The sequence below is a fragment of the Anolis carolinensis genome, chromosome 5 (assembly GCF_035594765.1).
Source record: "Anolis carolinensis isolate JA03-04 chromosome 5, rAnoCar3.1.pri, whole genome shotgun sequence".
NCBI lineage: Eukaryota > Metazoa > Chordata > Lepidosauria > Squamata > Dactyloidae > Anolis > Anolis carolinensis.
Window position 1 is genome coordinate 99,401,859 of NC_085845.1, and position 24,496 is coordinate 99,426,354.

The 24,496-nt window shown below is 38.8% G+C and overlaps 1 protein-coding gene across 1 annotated transcript in view; it reads right to left on the reverse strand.

Annotated features, from left to right (window-relative positions):
• The window catches only part of lrp6 (LDL receptor related protein 6), a 92,935-nt gene that overhangs the window by 24,763 nt on the left and 43,676 nt on the right, over positions 1–24,496 (reverse strand). Inside the window, exons 5-12 of the mRNA XM_008111369.3 lie at positions 24,311–24,442; positions 20,709–21,105; positions 19,693–19,864; positions 11,629–11,845; positions 9,624–9,913; positions 6,723–6,949; positions 1,888–2,072; positions 809–1,135 (exon numbers count right to left, since the gene is read on the reverse strand). Of these exons, the coding sequence (XP_008109576.1) occupies positions 809–1,135; positions 1,888–2,072; positions 6,723–6,949; positions 9,624–9,913; positions 11,629–11,845; positions 19,693–19,864; positions 20,709–21,105; positions 24,311–24,442 (1,947 nt within the window). The remainder of the gene's footprint in view (positions 1–808; positions 1,136–1,887; positions 2,073–6,722; positions 6,950–9,623; positions 9,914–11,628; positions 11,846–19,692; positions 19,865–20,708; positions 21,106–24,310; positions 24,443–24,496) is intronic.

The following is a 24,496-nucleotide window of genomic DNA, read 5'->3' on the forward strand; positions in this document are numbered from 1 at the left end:
AATCTTTGTTTAATAAAATGAAATTACACTACCCGAGTATAGCTATACATTACGTGAACTCAATTGACTCAGTCAAGACACATGATCTGTAATCCTATTCTGTGAGTAGATTTTTGTCTGAGCACTCAGCAGTAAACCAGGGTCTGGATTCAATGAGAAGTGGTACTGGGGATCCATCTGGGAACAACACTGGTGGAAGCCAGGCTGTTTGTGGTGTCAATCCTCACTCAAATCTCAGCATATTAACATTGGGGCCATGTAAAAGGATGTTGAAGGAAATCACAGAAGATCCATGATAAGAAAACTTTCCCCACAAGGGATAAGACTGGGAGAAAGGACTTCCAGAATACATGCAGCATTTTCTTAGCTGACTAATCCATTACACAATTTGTCTTAGGTTCCAAAAGTGCTCTGGGCAGGTGCAGATTATCCCGTTTGCATGATTCATGGAGACCATGAAGAAGAAATAAAAATACTGATCTACAGTTACTGTAAGATTTATTGACATTATATACAAGCATACTGTATGTAACATATCCTGGGCACACAGGATAAAGCCTTTATAAAAAAAAGTTGCTAACTTTTAATATATAACCTGCCTGAACCAGGCTCTCCAAGACTTCAATTCATCTCTTTGACATTGTAAATATTTATGGGATTGCATTTGGTGAACTCTTAGTTCTGCCACAACAGCTGCAATTCATTTTGGTCTTCATCTGAAATATTACTGTAGTTGTACTCAAATCAGAACCACAAAAACACAGTAGTCTCTACACCACCTAAATTGTCATTTATGTTTATGGCTTACCGCTACATGTTTTGTTGTCAGAGTTTAAGGAATAGTGAGCTGGACATCCACAAACAAAACCACCAACAGGCACTGCCAAACAGAGGTGGGAGCAATGCCCATTACTGGAAGCACACTCATTCCAGCCAGCTTGCCGGGATGAATGGAAGACTAAGATATCCATCACATAATCCAAGTGGTTTTGGATTATAGTTCTGTTTTGGCCACTGGTTTTGTTGGCACGCTCAATGCTACGCCGGCTCCAATCTGTCCAGTAGATGTAATCCTGGTATTGAGTCAGACCAAATGGATGAGGCAGGTCATCAGCTATAACATCACGGTCAAGACCTGTTTCGTTTTAAGTGAATGAAAAGAAAGATGAAGTATACAGAGTATCTGAGTTAACAAGACGTTTCCCCACACTGCAAATCAAACAATACAAAGAAACAGCCTCTTAATCAAATACGTCTATAGAATTCTCTCATTCTGCATACTCCAAACTCATTTCTTTCCCCATTCACAAAATAGCGTTTCTAAAATTTGGGATGTATTGTTGACATTCTATGAAACTTTGAAAATAAAATAAGATGTTTAATATGCACCTTAAAAATCAAACAAAGCAAATTAATTCCAACAGCATTACATTGTAAAATATATAGTCTACCATTTTTTGTCTAAACATAGAAAACGATTTAATCACATTTCCTATCACGTATATTTCTATAAAGTTAAAGATAAAACACTGAGAATAGAAATGATAAAAAGTGAAGTCATTTAAGATATATTCCCATCCATATGCTTCCGAAAGGTTTCTTTTTTTTTCTGCTCAAGGTCTGCTCTGATCATGGAATGCCAGCCACAGAACTGGAATATGTTATTTTCAGGAAAAAATAGTCCTGTTTAAGTCTCAACATACTGAGAGCTAAAATGAGCCTTGTGTCACCCTAAGGATAAGAAAGGAAGAGGAATATCCAAAGAGAAGGTTAATTAAGCAAGATGGAAGAGATTTGCAGGAACATGAAGTCTTTCCAGGGCCTACTTCACAACTTCTCCTGACCTGAAAAATGCTACATTACATCCATATAGTAACTAAAACTTACCTAACATATTTGATGATTCAATCAGATTTGTATCTAGATCAGTCCAATATAATCTTCTTTTAACATAATCGATTGTCAGTCCATTTGCCCGTCCCACATTTGGCACCAAGGTACTGCGTTCACTACCATCCATTGCAGCTCTGTCTATTTTTGGCTTGCCACCCCATTCTGTCCAGTACATGAACCTAAAAATACAAATAAAATATTGCATAAATATATTTTTAAAAGAAACAAAGAAGGAATAGCTGGGAAATAGGGCTAAACCGTATAACTTAAACATTAACTGAGTAGGCAACATAACTTCTTCTAAGCACAGTTGGGGTTGCACCAGTCAAGAAGAATAATTTTGTTTTATTTTAATTATCACTTTACTCTTAATATGGGACACAAGTATGAATAAAAAATACACAATTAAAACAGTGGATAATATATACAGGCAGTCCCTGAGTTACAAACATCCGACTTACAAACAACTCATAGTTAAGGATGGAGATGAGACAACAGGATGTGAGAGAAATCTACTTCTCAGGGCCCTTCCACACAGCCATATAGCCCAGAATATCAAGGCAGAAAATCCCACAATATCTGCTTTGAACTGGGTTACCTGAGTACACACTGCCATATATTCCAGTTCAAAGCAGAAAATGTGAGAAAAAGCAGAAAATTCAGCTGTGTGGAAGACGCCCTGGAAGGGAAATTCACTCTTGAAAGAGTTATCATGGGGAAAAGGTGTGTCAACTAAAGCTTTATCACCAATCCTTATTTCCGCAAGCCTCATTTTTCAAAATTCATTTATCTCAGGTACAGAAAGTGAGGTGAAATCCTCTGAACAGGATCACAGATATCAAAGCAAACACCACAGCTATCCAAAGCTATATATTCCACTTAAAAATGAACCTGTTCTGTCTTACATACAAATTCAACTTAAGAATACAAAATCTATTTTGCTCAAAACTTGGGGACTGCCTGTACACTGAAAAATGACAATTTGTTATTTCTTCGAAACGTATTTTTTGTACTAATGTTCTTTGAGAGGAATGTCTTACGTGATTTAAAAGATTGTTTAAAAATACATTTAATTGGGAAAAAATGGTCACGCATACCCCAAACTGCAGTGTTACAGGAGTATGCAGCCTTCCAGATGTTCTCAGACTGCAATATCCTGCTGTAACACATAGAACAGACAACTGTAAGGAATGTGGGAAACTGTAGTCAAAAATACAGCTGTAGTTCCCCATCTCTGCACTATGCTAAACCAAAGTTATTACATTAGTTTTTTTAAAAATAATAATAATAATACTTCTAGCAGTTTATAAATTTCAATCCTTTTTTTCGTGTCAGGAACGACTTGAAAAACTGCAAGTCACTTCTGGTGTGACAGAATTGGCCGTCTACAAGCACGTTGCCCAGGTGACACCCGGATTTTTTAAAAATTATTTTTATTTGGTTTTCACAGGTGTATTATATAAAAGGAAAAAAGAAAGTTTGACAAGGGAAAAAAGTGTAGTAAGGGAGGTGGGGGGGGGAGGAAAAGGAGGGGTAATATGGGGTAACTGAAAGAAAAAAAGGAGAAAATGGGGGAAAAAAGAATGCGGGAAAAATTAGGCCGGTATGGGGTAGTTTGGTCTTCCATTCTTTGTTCTTTACGTTTTTGTCATTTTTTAGAATTTAACTTGTTCATGTTTTCTAGACCCTTCCGTATTATATTACGCAGGAACTCTTGTTTATTTTCTAAAGATTTTGGGCAGCTTTATACATTATTCCTATCTTCTTCGGTGTTATATACTGACAATGGAACATTTTTAACCAATTCGCTTGCAAATCAGTAGAATACGTATATTTTAGTTTTTTATTCCAAATTGTTTCCCATTCATAAAATCATAGAATCGTAGATTTGGAAGAGAGCTCATGGGCCATCCAGTCCAACCCCTGCCAAGAAGCAGGAAATCGCATTCAAAGCACCCCCAACAGATGGCCATCCAGCCTCTGCTTAAAAGCCTTCAAAGAAGGAGCCTCCACCACACTCCGGGGGAAGAGAGTTCCACTGCCGAACAGCCCTCACTGTGAGGAAGTTCTTCCTGATGTTCAGGTGGAATCTCCTTTCCTGTAGTTTGAAGCCATTGTTTCGTGTCCTAGTCTGCAGGGCAGCAGAAAACAAGCTTGCTCCCTCCTCCCTATGACTTCTCTTCACGTATTTGTACATGGCTATCATGTCTCCTCTCAGCCTTCTTAAGCCGCTCCTCATAGGGACTTGTTCTCCAGACCCTTAATCATTTTAGTCACCCTCCTCTGGACAAATTCCAGCTTGTCAACATCTCCCTTCAATTGTGGTGCCCAAAACTGGACACAGTATTCCAGGTGTGGTCTGACCAAGGCAGAATAGAGGGGGAGCATGACTTCCCTGGATCTAGATGCTATACCCCATTTATTCAGGCCAGAATCCCGTTGGCTTTTTTAGCAGCCGCATCACATTGTTGGCTCATGTTTAACTTGCTGTCCACGAGGACTCCAAGATCTTTTTCACATGTACTGCTGTCGAGCCAGGCGTCCCCCATTCTGTATCTTTGCATTCCATTTTTTCTGCCGAAGTGAAGTATCTTGCATTTGTCCCTGTTGAACTTCATTTTGTTAGTTTCGGCCCATCTCTCTAGTCTGTTAAGATCGTTTCGAATTCTGCTCCTGTCTTGTGTTAGTGTTAGCTATCCCTCCCAGTTTGGTGTCATCTGCAAACTTGATGATCGTGCCTTCCAACCCTTCGTCTAAGTCGTTAATAAAGATGTTGAACAGAAACGGGCCCAGAACTGAACCCTGCGGCACTCCACTCGTGACTTCTTTCCAAGATGAAGAAGATGCATTGGTGAGCACCCTTTGGGTTCGTTCGCTTAGCCAATTACAGATCCACCTAACCATAGTTTTGTCTAGCCCACATTTTACTAGTTTGTTTGCCAAAGGGTCGTGGGGGACTTTGTCGAAGGCCATACTGAAATCCAGGTAGGCTACATCCACAGCGTTCCCTGTATCGACCCAACTCTATTGAAAAAAGAGATCAGATTAGTCTGGCATGACTTGTTTTTTGTAATTTCAGCTAATTTAATTGTATGGCCAAAATTTCTTGCCCATTTTATCATACAACTTTTAATTTCTTCTGTTTCCGTAGACCATTCTAAAATTTTGTTATGTATTATTGTGATGTCTTTATCATTTTGTAAAAGTTTGTCCCAGAAATTTTCAGTATCATTAAAACCTGTCTTCTTGTCTTTTGAATATTGCTCCTTTATTTGCGCATATTGAAACGCCCGGATGTTTTGATGTTTTTACTATCCTTGTGGGAGGCTTCTCTCAACACCCCACATGGAGCTGGAGCTGATAGAGGGAGCTCATCCGCACTCTCCCCGGGTTGAATTCGAACCTGGCAGCCTTCGGATCAGCAACCCAATCTTCAAGTCAAAAGGCTTTACCCACTACACCACATTTCAATCCTAACATGATGGCTTACAATAGGTAACACATAATACCTATACAATAGAATCAAATTCAATAAAAACAGAATGAATACAACAATAAATTATAAAACATCTGCCATTTTACCAGTTTGTAATGGATATAAGTGCCAAGCCCTTAAATAGATAATTAATTTTAAATCCCTGTCCACCCTTCAGAGGACTCAATTCATTTTTTTGTTCTAGTTATTCCTTCACAGATCAACCACTAGTATGAAAACCAGTAGTGTGAGCAAACAGAGTTCTTATAGGCTGGAATTCCTCAATGACAATAACTTCTGAAAAAACAACTTGCCACCACTAATGATTATTTTGTGTATTGATCAACTGCAGAAAAATGCACCCTCATCTGATCCCAGATTACAGCAGAGAAGGAATAGGACTGAGCATTATGTGTACTGAGACTATACTGCAGACTGTGCTGTAGTAACACTGTACCCAATAAACTTTAGCAATGTGTAATGATCTCTCAGTTTCTGAATTGTACAAGGATAATTAGAAAACCTTTGTCTATACCAGTGCTTCCTCAGGAGTGCTGGAACAACTGGGGGGCAGGGTGGTAGTAGCCTGGGGTGCAATCCGGGGCATTGAATAAAAATAAGAGGATGATGGAAACAGAGAAAGAAATTTTTGAAAAACTATTTGTACATGTTTTATCTGCTGTGTAACAGAATTAATGTCATGGTGATTGCTTTACTTTTCAAATGATTCCACAAAATGCAAGTTATAACCAATCAGTGGTCAAGCAAGTGTTGGCAGGCAAGCATGTTGTGCATTGTCAGGAAGTCCAGCATTCATCCAATTTGGATTATTTCTGAATTGTGTGATAGGGAGTTAATAATAATGCATTAAGTGTAATAAGTATTTTAAAATTTTAATTCATGTTGCTGACAAAAATAGAACTGAACATTAATAAATTGTTAGCAGCACACCAGTTTAATCCGTATTTAGGATCATTTTTATATTATTCGTAATTTTTCTTTTAACATTATCCTTTGTTATTATTTTTTGTGTGTATTTGTGAATGTTACTATGGTTTTAATAAATAATTTTATAATGTCAAGCTTTAATGTGTCTTATTTACAATACTGTATTTATTGACCACATTGTAGGATGTAGAAATATGCATTTGTCATGACACCTTCTTGTTTTTTCTAGAGGGCACTGAGTTTTGGGTTTTTTCTGAAAGGGGGGTGGTAGACTAAATAAGTTTGAGAACCTCTGATTTATAGTAACAGTCCCAGAGATAGTAATTGTTTTCTGTGTTGGACCATAATAAAATTGTTACAGCATGTGGTGTTATCGCTTAAGCTTCAAATTAAGCAAATTGCTCACCCTTCAGCAGGATCCAGTGCCAAAGCCCGAGGACTATCAAGATCCTTCCACACAAGTACCTGGCGATGTTGTCCATCTAACTTGGACACTTCAATACGATTTGTTCCTGTATCAGCCCAATACAGGTTTTTTCCTAGCCAATCCACAGCCATGCCTTCTGGGTAGTCTAAGCCAAATTCAACCACATGCTCCAGGGCACTTCCATTCATGAATGCTCTGCTGATGGTCTGCAAGGAAGGGATTGAGGTGGGGAAGAGAATAAACACCATACATGAACATTTAGAAAACACTGGGAACAACTAATAAATTTCACATGGGATCCAAGGTCATCCAGTGCAATGCTGCTATTGGTTAAATAATTCATTCTCTGGCCTGATCTGAAACAGTGCCAGTTTTCACTGTACTATCTTATTTATAATACAGGCTGTATCACAAGTTGTGATGGGGATTCTTGTGCAACACTAGTTTAGGTAAGCGGCAATGTCCTGGTTAGATTATTAGATAGTTATAATGTGATTTTAGATTTTATGAATGGTCCCATTAGAAAATGCATAATATGGGTAAATGACCACTCCCATCATCCCAGGTCCATTGCCCCAAAGTTGGTCAAGAGGGGTATGTGTGCCAAGTTTGGTCCAGATCCATCTTCAGTAGGGTTCACAGTGGTCTCTGGATATGTATCTTGGAAAATACATAAAAACACAAAAACTTAGATAGATATATAGATAGATACATACATGCAAAATCTCACTTTTATTATAGACTAGCTTAGGTACAGACTAACTTTTATTATAGACTAGCTTAGGTACAGGAGCCCCTGTGGTGAAGTGCGTTAAAGCGCTGAGCTGCTGAACTTGCAGACCGAAAGGTCCCAGGTTCAAATCCCGGGAACGGCTTGAGCACCCGCTGTTAAATCCAGCTCCTGCCAACCTAGCAGTTCGAAAACATGCAATGTGAGTACAACAACAACAATCTTTATTGATTAGTCACTTTTGACCATATCAAAACATGTAAAACATACAATACGTACACACTTACGCATACATACAATAAAACCATGTAAAGATACAAAAGATCCCGACCTGCGGCCTAATAACCCGCTCCTAGACAAATACAGAGTAAAAAGGTTAAAATTAGTAATTTCCATAAGGTAAAGTTTGAACGAGGACAGGGGTAAGTAAAATAAGTGTCTTGTCCATAGTAAATTTTAAGTTTGGATGTTGTTCATGGCAATAATGTATCAGCTCTCAGCTTCCATCTTCTCACGAATGGCCAGGTTGCAAATGTAAGTAGGTCAATAGGTACCGCTCCGGCGGGAAGGTAATGCAGTCATGCTGGCCACATGACCTTGGAGGTGTCTACGGACAATGCCAGAGTCAGACATGACTGGACTTAACCCCCAGAGTCAGACATGACTGGACTTAACGTCAGGGGAAACCTTTACCTTTAGCTTAGGTACCTGGGAATGTCCAGATTAGGGATTCTATAATGATAAATATAGTCACTGTTTGATTTTGGATTTTATGAATGGCCCCATTAGAAAATATATTAGGATGTGGGTAAACTACAACTCCCAACATTCTGGGTCAAGCCCCCCCCTCCCCAGCCAGGATTTAAAGTTGGTCAAAATGGGTATGTGTGCCAAGTTTGATCATCCAGAAGCAATCCCACCAAACCCCTCAAGTATTTTCTGTTACTCATGGTGGGTAAATGTGCCAAGTTTAGTCAAGATCCATCATCGCTGGGGTTCAGAGTGTTTTTCACATATGAGTGAGCTATAATGCCGATCATCCTGTCATTGCTCCTCCAAACCCTTCCAGTACCTAAACTTGGTCATGGTGTGTATGTGTGCCACATTTAGTTCAGATCCATCACCAGTGGGGTTCTCTGTGCTCTCTGAATGTGGTAGGGTTCACAATGCTTGCTCTCTAGATGTGGCAGTCACCCACATACAAACAAACATACATATGCACAAACATATTGTCACTTTTACTCTATATATATATATATATAGACAAACTTAGATAACCAGCGAGGCCCAGGTTAGGTTATTTGTAATGGTAGATATTAAAAATACTGTATTAATTTGAGTTTAATGCACATCTTTTTTTAGGTAAACCTTGCCTCCCAAATTAGGATGCACATTATACTAAATGGCACATTAGAATCGTGCTCCCCAACCCCCAGCTTTTGGTAGCTCTGCTGCACCCCACTTCCCTGGTTGGCCAACCAGCTGGTGGGACTTGGCTGCCACTCTCAAAACCCATGAAGGGCCCCCACCTCTCTTACCCACCCACATGGCTCCCCTTTGCCTACCGCCAACCTAATATCCAAAAGCACCAACACTTTGGAAAATTTGGAAGCCTCTGGCCTCTGCTCGAAGGAAAAAACAGTCTTCCTATCTTCCGTCCCCTTCTTCTTTTCCCTCTTGAGAGGGTTCCAAACTCTCCAAAAGGATGCAGAGCGAGTCTGGGCCTCTGCTCCCCACCAACATCTCTCATCCTTGCATCATCACTGAGAAGAGGAGTTGCAAGAGAGCTGCTCTGCATCCCTTTGAAGAGTTTGGAAGGCTTTGTTCCAAAGAGAATGCAGCCTTTCTCTCTTTTTTCCTCTCCACTTTCCCTTCTTCTTTTTTGCAATTCCTCTTCTCTGGGATGAACTAAAGCAAGAGGAGTTGGGGGGGGGGGGGATAAGACTCGGTGTGCAAAGTGGCCTTGAGGGTTATCTGTTTGTTGAGCTCCTTGTCAGCAATGGTTCAGTGGTTTTGTTGTTTACTCCATAGTAAAACATCACATTACATTTTTATATATAATGTAATACATTTCATAATTCAAGATTTGTGAAGGTTTGTGGGTAGTCTATCATTTTGTTAATATATAAAATGCAAAAAAAAAACATTACCTTTAATGAAATGTCTGTCCAATATATCCGATTATCAGTCACATCAAAATCTAGAGCAGAAGCTTCTTTAACTCCCGTGAGTGGAATTGCAACATTATTGTTGTTAGTTTCCAAAGAGATTCTCCTTATATCAGCTCTACGGGAAAACAGCAAAAAAGCTTCTGGAACTATGCAGGTCTTCATGTCATTTATGAGCTCCAGGCCTATGGGGCAGGCGCAGCGCAAACCTTGAGGCCTGTACAGGCAAAGATGACTGCAACCCCCATTTAATTCTGCACAAGGATTTGTACCTAAAGGAAATTGAAACAAAATAATGTCAGTAAAGTTTACTTCTTATTACAACAGGGAAAACCGCCATCTTCCTATATGATTTTTTTTGTGTGTGTCAGGAGTGACTTGACAAACTGCAAGTCGCTTCTGGTGCGAGAGAATTGGCCATCTGCAAGGACGTTGCTCAAGGGACGCCCGGATATTTTTGATGTTTTTACCATCCTTGTGGGAGGCTTCTCTCATGTCCCCACATGGAGCTGGAACTGATAGAGAGAGCTCATCCACACTCTCCCCGGGTTGAATTCGAACCTGGCAGCCTTTGGGTCAGCAACCCAACCTTCAAGTCGCAAGGCTTTAACCCACTACGCCACTGGGGGCACCTTCCTATATGATAATAGGATGCATATCTTTAAATTACAAAAAAAGCTAACTTCTCAGTGCAACTGAAGAGTCATTGTATGACTACTGAAGCTGACTAATTTGGTCACAACAAATGAAATATATTATTTATACATCATAGACTTATGGTCAAACGCATTTAATTTATACATCTAACTCAATTTAATATCACTTACTACTTCCATTTTAAACTTGTACTCTAAGGCTTTTTTGACTGCTGGTTTCCATCTGTTGCTTTCTGGCAATTTTTCACTGGAATTCCAGTCAACCCAAAACCTACCACAAAATTGGCATTTTATTTCACTCTCCCAGCCTCCAAAAACATGGAAAAGACATCCAAAAGGCCAAAAACAGGCCAAAATGACAGCTAGAGGTAATGTGACAACTTCTGGTGCACTGAAATGTGATAAGGGAGCAGTGGGGAATGGTCCTCACTATGTCCAGTTTCCCACCCAAATATAGGGAAAGATGTTCCTTAAGGACTGAGATTTCAAGCTGTTTAGGTTGTGAAACACTATTACAAGCATCTTGAATTTAGGTCAGAAATGTATTGGTCACCAGTGCAATTTCTTTAAAACTGGTGTTAGTCATGGGGACAAGGAAAAATCCCCAAGTACCATTCTCTGAAATCAGTTTGGACATATATGTAGATCATTGTGATCCAGTGCCCAGCCTACAAAACCAATCCAGTAAGATACCATTATTAATTGTCTTAGTAGCTATCAAGAGATCTGGGATGAATAACAAGGTTTCACTCCCCTGTGTTTCACAAAGTTAGGCTGTCAATTAGGACAATTAAGGGTATTTCAGTAGCACATACTGACTTGAAACCAGACTGAGATGTGTCCAGATAATTTGTTTCCTCCAAGACTGTCTGAAGCTGCCCATGCCCAAACACCTTGTCCAAAGGAAATATTGGCAACAGGATATTGGGTCTTCCATACATATAAACAGGGGGAGGTCCCTTTCAGTAGTAGGAGTAGTCTTCATGTCAGCAGGCATTTCACCTGACAAACACAGGTATTTAACATCCTCGGGATCTATCTTATTTGCTAAGTTCTGCTAGATCTATGAGACAAAATGGTCAAGGGTCAAACTTACATGTGGTGGGATGGAATGATTCTACTGTTGGGAAGCTCTAAGAGGTCCCAGCACTGTCTCTCTGAACCTGACCGCAACAGGATCCTTACCATTCTGTTTGATAGCACAAAGGATACTGTAATGTCGGCAAAGGAACACTTTTTTTCTGATCTCAGATGAACTGCATCAATGAAAAACTATTTAAAAGTTGCCTTACTGAGATCTGGTTTACATTTCAGGTTTTTGAGACACTCACCAGTTATCTGGTGGACATTTGTAGCCTTCAAACCCATGAGATCAGGTAGCTGGTCAATAATTATCTCCCTTTCTGCTGTCCGCTTGTGAACTCGCTCAATGCTTCGCCGTTGCCAGTCTGTCCAATAAATATAATCTCCCAAAAGTGTGAAGCCGAAGATATGAGGCAGCTTATCCTCCACAAGGACTCTCCTGTTGGTTCCATCTGCGTTCATCACCTTCAGGGGATCCAAGACAAATAATAAACCAATAAGCACACATGAATGGGGCTTGAATGACAGAACATACATTCTGTGCCCAGAATAGTCATTTGTCAAATTGTGTACCTTAAAAATGAAATGTAATGTCAACCTGTACACAATCCCTGATCTGGCCTCTTTGTTGTTAAGTACATGTGGTGGGAGATTCAATTACCCAACTGAGATGCAGCCGAACTGCATACTCTCAGAAACTGTTGCACGTGGCATCTCTGGTTAAACCACTCTTCTGGATCATCATCATCATCATATTTATTATATCTCACTTTATCTCTCCCGAAGGAGGCTCAAAGCAGCTTAACATAAAAGTATCAGCATACAATTTAAAATATATAAATATGCAAACATTAAAACAGGATTAAATATAAACAATATTTTTAAAATCCCAGTTAAAATCCATTAAAATATCCAAAGTTAAAAACTACAGCACCCCCTGAATTGATCTTAAACATCTTCTTCTTTAAAAGCCTGTCTGAATAAAAAGGCTTTAGCCTGCTTCTTTGGGAGGGGACAAAGTGCGTATACTAGGAATCAAAAGGACAGTTTAGATATTTTAGGCACTGGGCAGCATATGACAAGCCAGGAGTGCACAAAGGACCAAGCCGCAATACTACTGCATAGTAAGAAGGAAATTAAATGGCACCTTGATTCTATGATTCTAGGGCAAGAATGTAAGACTGTAGCAGGGCAGTTTTTTAACTGAACCCTTGCCTCAGAGGAAAGAAGAAGAGACAGTATCTGCTAAACTTCATCCTTCTATCAAATCCCCTTTTGCTCTTATGTCATGTTGTAATTAGATTACAAGCCTTAAGGCATGGAACTGTTTTATTCTTGTAAAGTGTCATAATACAATGATTGCTCTGTATAACTAAATAAAGATAATGATGATGACGTCGACAACTGCAGCAACAACAACCCTGAGAAAAGTGGCAGCAGTTGAGCTGTGTCTCATTAAAGATGAATCATCCATAATGAAGGAGGGTGAAAATAAACTTGATGGTGTATGTAGGACAGACTTATAAGGAAGATAGTCAACTCTGCAGGTTCAAGGATCAATTTTTCTGCCCTCCAAGAAGCTGACGCTGAACAGTGCATCTGATTCAACAGGCATAACAAAAATGTTGGGGAAAATAGAGAGAGTGTGAGAAGGATACAGTAATTTCTGGACACAAACTATATAGGAAAAGTTTGAAATGTCATACTGGGAATGGTTTTCTATATTGAAAAGGGCACAGTGTAACAGAAAAAAACGTTACCAGATTCCTCCAGAACCTGTAACAATCTAAGAAAACAAAATTAATTTATAACTGGAGACATAGCTCCGAAGTGTTTGCAATTTCTCAAAACCAGAGTAACAAACACAACAGACCATTACAACAGAATACATGTATCCCACAAGCAGACAATTCCTCACACTGAATCACTAGAATGCCTAAGATCAAGACAGCACCAAAACCAAGAAGTCAGAGCACAGTTAATGAGATGGGCAATGGCAGCAATGAAAAGAAGGTAAGCTTCCTTAAGAAAAGGCAAGTCTTGCCATAAGAACGTAGTGAATATGGGATCAATTTTTAAAATCAGGTCCAAGGGAATCCAATAAATGGTAATACAATAAAGGGGTAATATGTCAATTCTTAATCATGAACTTCATCTCAAGAAGCTGCTATCCCATGACAGTTGTGCAATTATTCATGGCAGCTAATGAGCACTCTTGCTATCACACATCTCTGCATTCATACAAATGTGCTGAATCTGTGGTCTCACACTCCTACTTCCACATAACCTCATAACCTTGTGCTCCCGTTTCCACTGCTCTGTAATTTTTAAAAAATCAAAATTTATTTTATTTATGTATTTATTTATTTAATATACCACTCTTCACCTCCGGGGAAGAAGCAATGTTATAATTACAGTTAAGATGTGTCTCCTTGTGGACAGAGTGGGGTATGAATAAACATAATAAGAAACATAATACTAAACATAATAAACATAATAATTTTCCAATACTGTATAACTTAAAATTAAGAAAAGTGAGGGAAAGGGAGAGGAGAGTGGGAGAAGGGGATAATCCTGTCTCCTGGTGTTACTTCAGTGCTAGCATGCTGGCGAAGAAGCAAAATAGTCCCCTCACACGAAGCAGGTAATAGGAGCAAAGCACAATTTGCATCTGTGTGCAAGTACTATTGAGGAGTTTTCCCCTCAATAGAAGGAGGCTGGTTTAACACAGGGACACACAGACAGGCATACAATGTTGTGTGATAGAGTGATGGTTCTTCTTCAATGCTGGTTTGCCACCTTGAAGCGATAAAATCCCATGTCACCTTTTAAAAAGAGTTTTCTAAAAACATGCATGTGATTTAAGGTGGTCTAGTTCACACTGTGTTTGGCTTTTCAAAGAGCTTACTGAAAAATTCCTACACTGAAGACTTTTGATTAGGCTTAACAATCACAGGGGGGAAAAACATGACATCTTACTGGCTGCTAAGTAGGGCATTTTTCCCCTTATGGTGATTGATGGCACGTTATGTCCATTAATTTGGGGAAATCAGTTATGCACTATCCATCAACTAATGAAATTTTAGTTAACAACAGAAAATTACAATGACAAATATACTTCAAAGCAATGTTCATTCATGTTGTAAGAAAGAATTCTTTATTTCAGAAGGGAATTAGAGGTATAAAAGACAGTGTGCTGTAAAAGGCACACTACTTCATTTATCTACAATTTAAAAAGATAAGCCGTTTATAACAACTTAATATGCATCTACTCCAAAGTAGGGCTCCATGTGAGTGGAGATAAGTTTGCTAATTTAGTGACATTCCTTTATCAAATCCCGACTCTTCAAATCATGATTTATGATTGTACCATCAACTATAACTAGCCAGTTTGAATATAGGAACAAACATCGATTGGTGCTAAACATTTGTTATGATTCTGTATATATTTAGCATTTGCCATAAAGGTAACAGTGTGGATATCATGATATTTGTGCAAACAAGGAAACAACACAATTTTCAGTTCACTGTGAAAGTTAACTCTCCAATTGTTAAGTCAAAGGTCCAAAAGTATTCTGGCCAAAGACAAAAACTCAGGGGAGGGGAAGAGAGAGCTCCTGATGAATGAACTAGGCCTGAGTTTTGGAAGTCTTGATGTCTAAATCTTCTTGCATGAAATTATAGAAAATGTTATCTCCCTGGGAAACTGTTCCACATCCAATATATTTAAGGGCTTATAAAACTTTTTAATATTCCATCCACCCCCAAGCCCTTAGTTCCTAAAGCACCAGCCAAGACATAGTTTATTAACAGTCGCAATAAGCATGCTTATCCAATCCAAAGAAAATACATTTGAGATTATGTTATAGTCCATGCTGGGATGTGTGTGTGTGTGTGTGTGTATGACATTTTGAGAACTGCCTCTTAAGCCAGGACCTCAAGCACATATATTATATACAACTTTATTTGTGCATTTCAAAATAGACCAGCTCTCACATTACAGTATTCAGTCGATTTGAAGTATCTGTTTCGTCTACATTTTTCTCATAATACTTGCACATGGCCTGAATAAGCTAAGCAAGCTATAAACAATCTGTTCTCATTTTGGCAAGCAGTCAACTGCTCAGACCTATCAATTTTCATCCCTCTTTCAGAAAGCGTGTGGGGAAGGGGAGAAGAGGGTACAAAGTCTGTGCTTCAACCTTTTATAATTCTTAGCCTGTGCCTCTGATATTGGGGGAGAGGTATTGAAAGGCTACATAAAATATTTCCTAAACTCTTGATACCAGGGAAACAGTGGGGGAGGTGGTTAACTTAAAACAGGTAGCACAATCCACTGTATCCCCCAAAAGCGACATCTTTATGCTCTATGATCAGCTCGCAAAACAGAGCAGAGTAAAGCAAAATGGCAACAGCCCAGTCCAATTTCCCTAGGGCCAGCTAGTTAAGGCTCAGGGATGGAAATGTGTTTTCTGAGTGATGCTTTTTGAGTTGTCCACATCTGCTGCTATTGCTGTTATTAATGTTGTGTGCCTTCAAATCATTTCTTACTCATGGCAACCCTAAGTTGACCATATCATGGGGGTATTCTGACATGATTTGTTCAAAGAGGAAGCTGAGGAAATACGATTGTTATCAATATGGAGTAAGGCCTCACTGATAGCAATCACAATTGTCCATGTCGCACAGGATCAGAAAAACCCAACCAAAGGTGCAGACTAGTGGATGCACTTGCATGGCTGTTTAATTTTATAACATACACTTCACCTCTCCTATCAACCAACAAGAAGTTTACCATGAACAGATATGGAATTCAGCACATTAGAGAAAGAAAAACCTATCAAAAATGTAAGCAAAAAATGGGGGGGGGGGGGGGGGGATAGCTAAATAATTAAGTCGAAGGCTTCCAAATCAGAATGAAAATATTACACAGAGTATTTTCTTAATATCAATATTTACCTCTCCAAATTTCTTTTCTTGACCATCACTCCTCATTATATAATCAGGCCAATGTATGCATTACATATTTAGATGTGTATCATAAGCCTTGTGCAGACACTGATATTAATATATAAATTAAGGCACAAGGGAAGGGGGACAGAGAAAATTATGGAAGTATTCTTGCCAGCCTTGATCTTTGCCAGTTAACATAATGTCATAATAGTATACTAAGAGGAACATGTATTTTAAGTGCACAGCTAAATACACAGCTAAATGTATATTTGAAAAAATAGATATAAACCTATCTAGCATGGAACGACATCTGTGGAGGCTCTGCAGAATGGGTGTAAAAGTTTAGTTTTTGTAACAAAGACAGCTTTACCTATCTGTAACATGTGACATTGGTTCAGGGCTTCATAAGGTACGGTTTGTCCTAAAGAAACAAATGTGTGAGGAGTTTAGAGGGAGCACACTTTTTGTGCTTTAAGTATTAGGTTAAGGAGAACAATAGCAATGCAAGAATCAGGTGGGGTGACAAAATACTTATTAAAACTGAAACCTCTAGCGCAAATTAGTAAAGACAATGGCTAATGCTTCCTTTGATATTAGTGTAGCGCTTCCTAGGTTCACCTAGACTAGTAGGAGATACTGTACAATTTCTGCATTCATTGGACAAGGGAAAAATAGTGAAAAGAATACCGTAGATATACCTTTTAAAAATTGTAACATAACAAGAGCTTAACATTAAGCATGGACAAACATTTTCAACTATATAGACCAGTAGTGTGCAAAATAAACATAGAAAGTGGAAGAACAGACCTTCCCCATGCCATATTCTACCTGGCAGTGAATAAATAAATAAATAAATAAATAAAGCCAATATAACAAGCAAATCATACATTTTAACCTCATGGCATGGCAGGAACAAAAACTCAAGTCAATGAGAAAACTTCCCCACTGGTAAACACAATAGCAGACTTCCGATTCAGTAGACATTTATCAGCTGTGAAGCCTGATCGAGATAAATGAAAAAGCTGTTCAGCCCCAGCCTTCCTCTGCCTGCTGCAGTCTGCCAGATAAAGTTGGAACAAAAGCTCCCTGCTGAACCCCCCACCAGTCTCCATTAGCCCCTGCTGATGCTTTATTATCTGAGAGCTATGCAACAGTGTAGCTTGAACTGGTAAGCTTACAGGGAAAAATACTTATGAAGTAGGAAAAAAATCAAGACAAAATCTATCTGAAAAAGAAATATTCAATTTTTTAGTGCTGCAGCAAGCTTATTATCTGATTAATGCATGCTAAAAAGTGGTTTTTTAATGTAGCTGTGAAAACTTTTATGACTTTATGTCATGAAATAAAGTTTACAACACTGCAACCTATGTTATACATTATGCACACAATCGTATAAACTAGGACTACCATTAGGCAGATATCAATAGACATGCTGAACCACGCTGAGTGATGCAAGGAGATATTAACTCTCTTTCCAATAATTTAATGCTGTATCTGATTTTTATTCTATGGTTCAGATCCAGATCAGGAGTGAGCTTCAGGAGTGAATGCGACCTCGTTCCACCCTGCTTGTTTAGGTAGTACCTAACCATGGTGTTGTAGTTAAGGATCTCTACCGTTAAATCCAAGATGATAAGTCTTGAAGCACTTCAGAGCCTTGAAGACTGCAAGAAGCTCAAGGTAACTGATGTGATGTTGACCAAGCACAGAGGAACTTGTGTAGGCGGTTCCCAAACAGTGAGGTCAAGCATGGAACAACGGGAGGCAGTGAACTGGGAAGACTTGCATCTGTGATTATGAGAACTTCCCTGGGGCATTGAGTGTCAGCTCTTTGGATGCTGTGGATCCACATACTTGAAACTTTGATGATACTTCTAGTTAGGGCCAGACGGCTTGCCCTGTGAGGACAAGTATTGGTGAAAGAAAGGTCGTCCCTTCGATCATTGTGAAAAGATCTGCTGTAAATTTTGCCAATGACTCCGAAAAGACGGATAGGATTGTTTATTAAAACCATACTTTCTTGGAGAAGTTTAAATCTAAACTTTTTTCCTTGCTATGCAAACCTAGATATATCTTTATTTCACATTTGGAATGGCTTCTCATTGGTTATGATTGGAATATTTTGAAATAAGTACAGCATTTTGGGTAAGATATTCATTTTACTGGCTGCAATTCTTCCTAAGAGTGGAAAGTTAACTTTACTCTATTTATGAAGATTCATTTTTATTTCTTTCCATGTCTTTTCATAGTTATGTTGGAAGAGAGTTGTGTTCTTGTTTGATAAAGCTATCCCCAAGGTATTTTATTTTCGCTATTTGTAGATCAGACGTTTTTGTAATTTAATTTTGTCTTTTTTGTATCAGATTTTTAGATAAGATTTTTGTTTGCTTATTTATTTCAAGCTTTTTTATGAAATTCTTCCAATGTTGCCAGTACTTGTCTGATATTTTCTACTGGATCTTCAACAATTATTAGTATTATCCAGGATGATAGATAACAAGGTGACCTAGCATTACCAGACCTGAAAAGATATTTCTCAGCATGTGTTTTAGTCTGGTTTAAAGATTTGTTGACATTAAATAATGAGAGACTTTTAAAATTAGAAGAACATGACCTGAGATTTGGTTGGCAAGCATATCTATGGTATGAAAAAGCAAAAAATACATGCAAAATTCAGAAATCAAATTATCAGATGAGTAATTCTAAATATAAATTCAAACTACACCTCAAAACTCCATTTTCAATATCACCTGAAAAGGTGTTTGATAGATCGGATAAAAGAAAGGAAGAAAAATCGCTGACATATAGAGCTCTAATACGGAAAGAATATCAATATTTATTTAAATCACAAGAAGAATTAAAAATAAAAGGATGCCAACTACAGTAGTTGAAACACAAACAACTAAAAGGGGATAAGTTACCTGTATTTTAATATATGTTATAGTTTTTAATATTTTATTTAATTTTTTAAAGGATGGAGCTCCAGAGGTGGGGGGAGGTTGTGAAATGGGGATTTTAAGTTTTGTATTTTTTGAAAACTTAAACACATTGAAAGAAAAATTTCACAGAAGATAGGTAGTAGGAAATGTATATTTTCCTAACCAATGTCACTATAGAGCAATTTTCTTTTTGCCTGTATTTTAAGTACTAATTTTGAACCAATATTTTATCCAACAGACAATAAAAGGTAAATTTGGAAATAACCGAAAGGTTCTGTGAAAGTTGGTAAAATATGCTGGTATCACCATTCACCCTGCAAACTATCTGTAATTCCTGCTGTTTACATATCTGAATACACCATTGCCTATCCAAGAACAGGGTCTTATTTAGATTGGTAAGCAAAATGAAAATTATCAGACCTCAATTTTATCTGTTTTGGCATCGCCCCAATATATCTTGTGTTCAACATAGTCCAGGGCCAATCCATTAGGCCATCCAAGTGAAGTATTCACCAGTACAACTCTGTCCGATCCATCTAATGTTGCCCTCTCAATCTTTGGAATCTCTCCCCAGTCAGTCCAATACATGTAACTAAAAGAGAAACAGAAAATAATAAAAGGCTATTATCACAAAGAGCATACAATTAGCAGATTGTACCTTTTGTTTTTTTGGAGCCCCGGTGGCAAAGTGTGTTAAAGCACTGAGCTGCAGAACTTGCAGACCAAAAGGTCCCAGGTTCAAATCCTGGGAGCGGAGTGAGCGCCCGCTGTTGCTTCAGCTTCTGCCAACCTAGCACTTTGAAAACATGCCAATGTGAGTAGATCAATAGGTACCGCTCCGGCAGGAAGGTAACGGCGCTCCATGCAGTCATGCCGGCCACATGACCTTGGAGGTGTCTACGGACAATGCCGGCTCTTCGTCTTAGTGATGGAGATGAGCACCAACCCCCAGAATCAGACATGACTGGATTTAACATCAGAGGAAACCTTTACCTTTACCTTTTTACTTTTTGTTTTGGAGGTTGTGGTAAGAAAGATTTTCCTATATACATAGAGTGGTTCACATTTCAAAAAAAGAATGCCGCTTACAGAACAACATAACAAAATACAACAAAACCAGTTAATAAAAAATTAAAGAAGTAAAGTACGGCAATCAGAAGCACCTGGTCATGGTAGTACTTTGGAAAATGATCAAAGAAATGGCTCAACTGTTGTTGGAAGCACTCTACACTAGGCCCCTATCCAATCTCAATTAGATATCACACCTCAAAGTGAATGTCACAAATACAAATGAACAAAACAAGCATCTTCCCATCAGAACATAAAGACTGATATGTCCTTTACTGGGAGAAAACAGTATTTTAGGCAACCTGACTGGCAGGCAGTTACAAGGAATCTGTGGCGATGCTGGAAGGCAGGAAAGAGGTAGGACTTACCCAACCATAGGATCCAGAACTATAGCTCTCGGTTCTTCCAGTTCTTCTGAGATCAAGATCTTCCTCATGGTCCCATTAAGCCTTGTAACTTCAATACGGTCTGTACCAGTATCAGTCCAATAAAGGTTTCGAGCAATCCAATCGACAGCAATGCCATCAGGATGTGCAATTTGTGCCTGGACAACAAACTGGCTAGCTGATCCATCTATGAAAGAGCGCCGGATGGCTCTCACCTCATCATCTGTCCAGTAGATGTATCCTTCTACAGGATCATAATCAATAGCAATGGCATGACGAATGTCTTCTAGTTGCAAAACAATATCCGTGAAATCAGGAGTATCTAAGGATATCCGCCTTAGGTCAGTCCTTCGAGCTAACAAGAGCAACTCCATGGCACCTTTATAAATTAAGAATTAAGAAATAAAAAAGTAAATTTAAGATCAAAATAGTCTATCAGTTCTAACATTTGTAACAGCATTAAAGACAATCAAATAAACATTATGGGATTTATTTGCTTTAAGTTTCACAACAACATTATAAAGCAACAAGCTTATGGGGTCAATTTGACAGTCAGAAGGCAGTCTGTTCCTTCCTATTTTTATACCATCAAAGTTCTATTTCTTTCAGATTTCCTTAACTATACATTTAAGATTTGAAAATACTTACAAGGAGTTACTGGGATTTCATTCCTATCTCCTAGAAATTATGCCTTTCCTTACAGGAAAACCCATGAAGGTTTTTACCAGGCATGACTGGTTAGCAAGAATATTCACAGCAATTTATTAATAATGCATATCCCACTGTATCATTTAAAAGAACTATCCCTTTAAATGTTTATCTTATTTTTAACTACTTATCATTTGCTTTCCTGTTCCAAATTAGGACCTCCAGGAAGGATTAAAAAGTTGCTAAAGAAACAGTAATAAAACAGAACTTAAACAAACACGTTCGATGTAATGTTTTCATGCTTCTATCTTCACTTGAGAATATTTCATAACAACCAATGCCGACATCAATATGATTTAACTGTATCAGCTCAAACTTGTCAGACACACCAAGATTTAAACAAGACATTTCTCAGACTATCATACCCATCCAATGAAGTGAACAAACAAACAGTTCAACATGGGCCCAGATAAACAGAAACAAATGCCTTATTAAGCAACATATAGCCCTCCCTTGCTTATAACTGTATTTGTCTTAAAGTTTGGAAGCTTCCTTTGGGGGGGGAGGGGGGCAGAATATAACATCACCATCACCAGCATTACAGGACGGCTTGGGGTGGTATATTTTAAATTGTATATTAATGCTTTTATGTTAAGCCGCTTTGAGTACCCTTTTGGGAGATAAGCGGGGTAATAACAACAACAACAATTTTCCAAAGCACCAGAAGCACAAGTACAGATGTCAGAGGAGTACTTTGAACTCAACCCTTTTAAAGACCAGGTCCTTAAGTGCTTAATTTGAAGATTTAGAGCCTTAGTTACCCTGGAGTCCTGCTCCACAAAAATGTCAACGTGTTCTGGAGTAGAAATAAGATTTTTGTCTCCCATCAGCAGGTCAAGAGAGGAGTCTGAGGGATTTTTAGAGACCAGCAACCTGATTTTTGCTGTGATGATGACTCCGTGGAAGAGTTCCTACCAACCCTTCTAGGAATCTGAGTTAGAGGTATAGCTGTGAGTTGCGTAGACGTGACCGAGTTGGTGTTGAGATGAGGAAGGTTGTGAAAGAGATGCGATGACAGGGATGACCTGGATTGGACAACTGGTAACTGGTTCCACAACTGGTAAAGGGGAATATGCCCAACCGAAGCAGGGTCCTAGAAGCCATGGCCATGGTATGAGGAGCATGATCTCTACAGCCATCAAATTATAATTTAAATATGGTCACTGCCATGAGGGTGGGGCTGGTGCAAATATGGATTTCTGAACCAATAGGTGGGAAATGCAAACAGTCTCCAAACTAATAGCACTGTCTTGGATTCTATAACAGGGTGAAAGGGGATCGTTACTGAAATCAGGAATCATCCTGGGATCAAGACATGCTCCACTATCAAGATGGGCCAGTTTTCTCAACAGGTTCAATGTGTTTCAGAATCCCAGGAATTGCTGCCCAGGGTATTGTGGTGACCAAGATCCAGGCTTTGGCAGAGAGAACATTTGTCAATAATCTCCCCTTTTGATTAGGCACTGACAATTATAATTCTGTTGAACTGTGTGTCCAAATCTTCAATTATTCTCTCCAATACTGGGCTCAGGATACAATACGTAGACATTAGAGACATGCAAGTATGCAGCAAAGACAGGTGAAGCTTTTGAGTAGAAGGACCCAATCTAACCAAATCTTGTGTGTGTGTGTGGGGGGGGGGGGAGTGTTCAGAAGCTGGTCCTTATCTTCTTCTTCTTAGGCTTCATAAAAAGCAAAGATGATGAATCTTTCTCTTTTTGCACTTGTTTTAACAACTTGCTTGGTATCCGTTTTTAACCCTTGAAGAGGGCTTAACAGCACTGATGTGTTCTCCAAGGATATTTGAAGAGGGATCCAAGGATCTGATCAAGAGCTGCAGCTATTGCTCTAAGCCTAAATACGGGTGTGAAGAGATAGCTGCAAAAGCCATTTGAAGTTGTTTACTCTGGGCTGTGAGGGCCACAGTCTGGAGCAGGTCTGCACAACCTATGGCCCTTCAGGTGTTTGAGCCTCCAACTACCAGAAGAGTCCAAAATACCTGGAGGGCCACAGGTTGTGCAAGCTTAGTCTAGAGGGTTCTTCCCACTGAAGAGCTTATTTAAGACAATACACTCTGTTACACCTTGCTTGCTACATAAGGCCAAGCAAAACAGGAATGACTCAATCACATGATCCTGACTCAGCGAGAGGAAACAATATGTATAACTGTTTGAAAACTCAATATTCTCTCTAGAGCCTAGACACTTTCTTAAAGAAAGATTTTGGTGCCATAGGCCCCAGAGCAATAAAAGACAAATTGACGAACTGCTGAGAATTCCTACCAATCCTACCATGATGGTGTATTAAAAGGAACTACATTTCAGCAAGAATGCATGGCTTATATGTGTTTGGGAGAGGGGGTAGGGTTACTGCTAAAAATCAGCTTTAGAAACTTACCTTGATCTCTGTGCAGGCAAAAAATGACTCATATGTGAGAGTCACAGAGACCATGAAGAAGAATACAGGGACTTGTGTTAGCAATATGTTGTGTATTACTGTCAACAACCTTTCTGGATGTCAACATCAATATACATTTATGATAAAGCTAAATAACTGTTGCCTCATTGGGAGTTCACTAGGAAAAAGCAAAGTTATGGTACTAAGCGTGTGTACCCGTGCACAGTGTATCTAGCAATTTAACTCTGTTCTGTGATAAACATACTCTAACTTTTGGGCCTCCTTTCCCCACAACACATTCCAAGGCATGTAACTTTCATCTGAGGACATGAAATCTTAATATGCACTAAAGTAGTCAACCTCACAGGCTGGACTTCACTTCAAGCATATTGTCAAATAAAATGTATACTTATGCCAGCAATTCTCTTTGTTAGCTATAACTTTTTTCTCTCCTGAAAACGATTTAAACCATAACCTACCATCTTTGCAGGTCTTTTCATTCTCAAGGAGTTTTACACCAGTGGGACATGCACACTGGTAAGAAGGTTTCACAGGAGACATCAAACACAAATGGGAGCAACCACCATTATTGGTTCCGCATGGATTTGTAGCTGTCAAATAGAGACACCACACAAATTAGCAGTGTGAGAATGAAGCTATTTAAG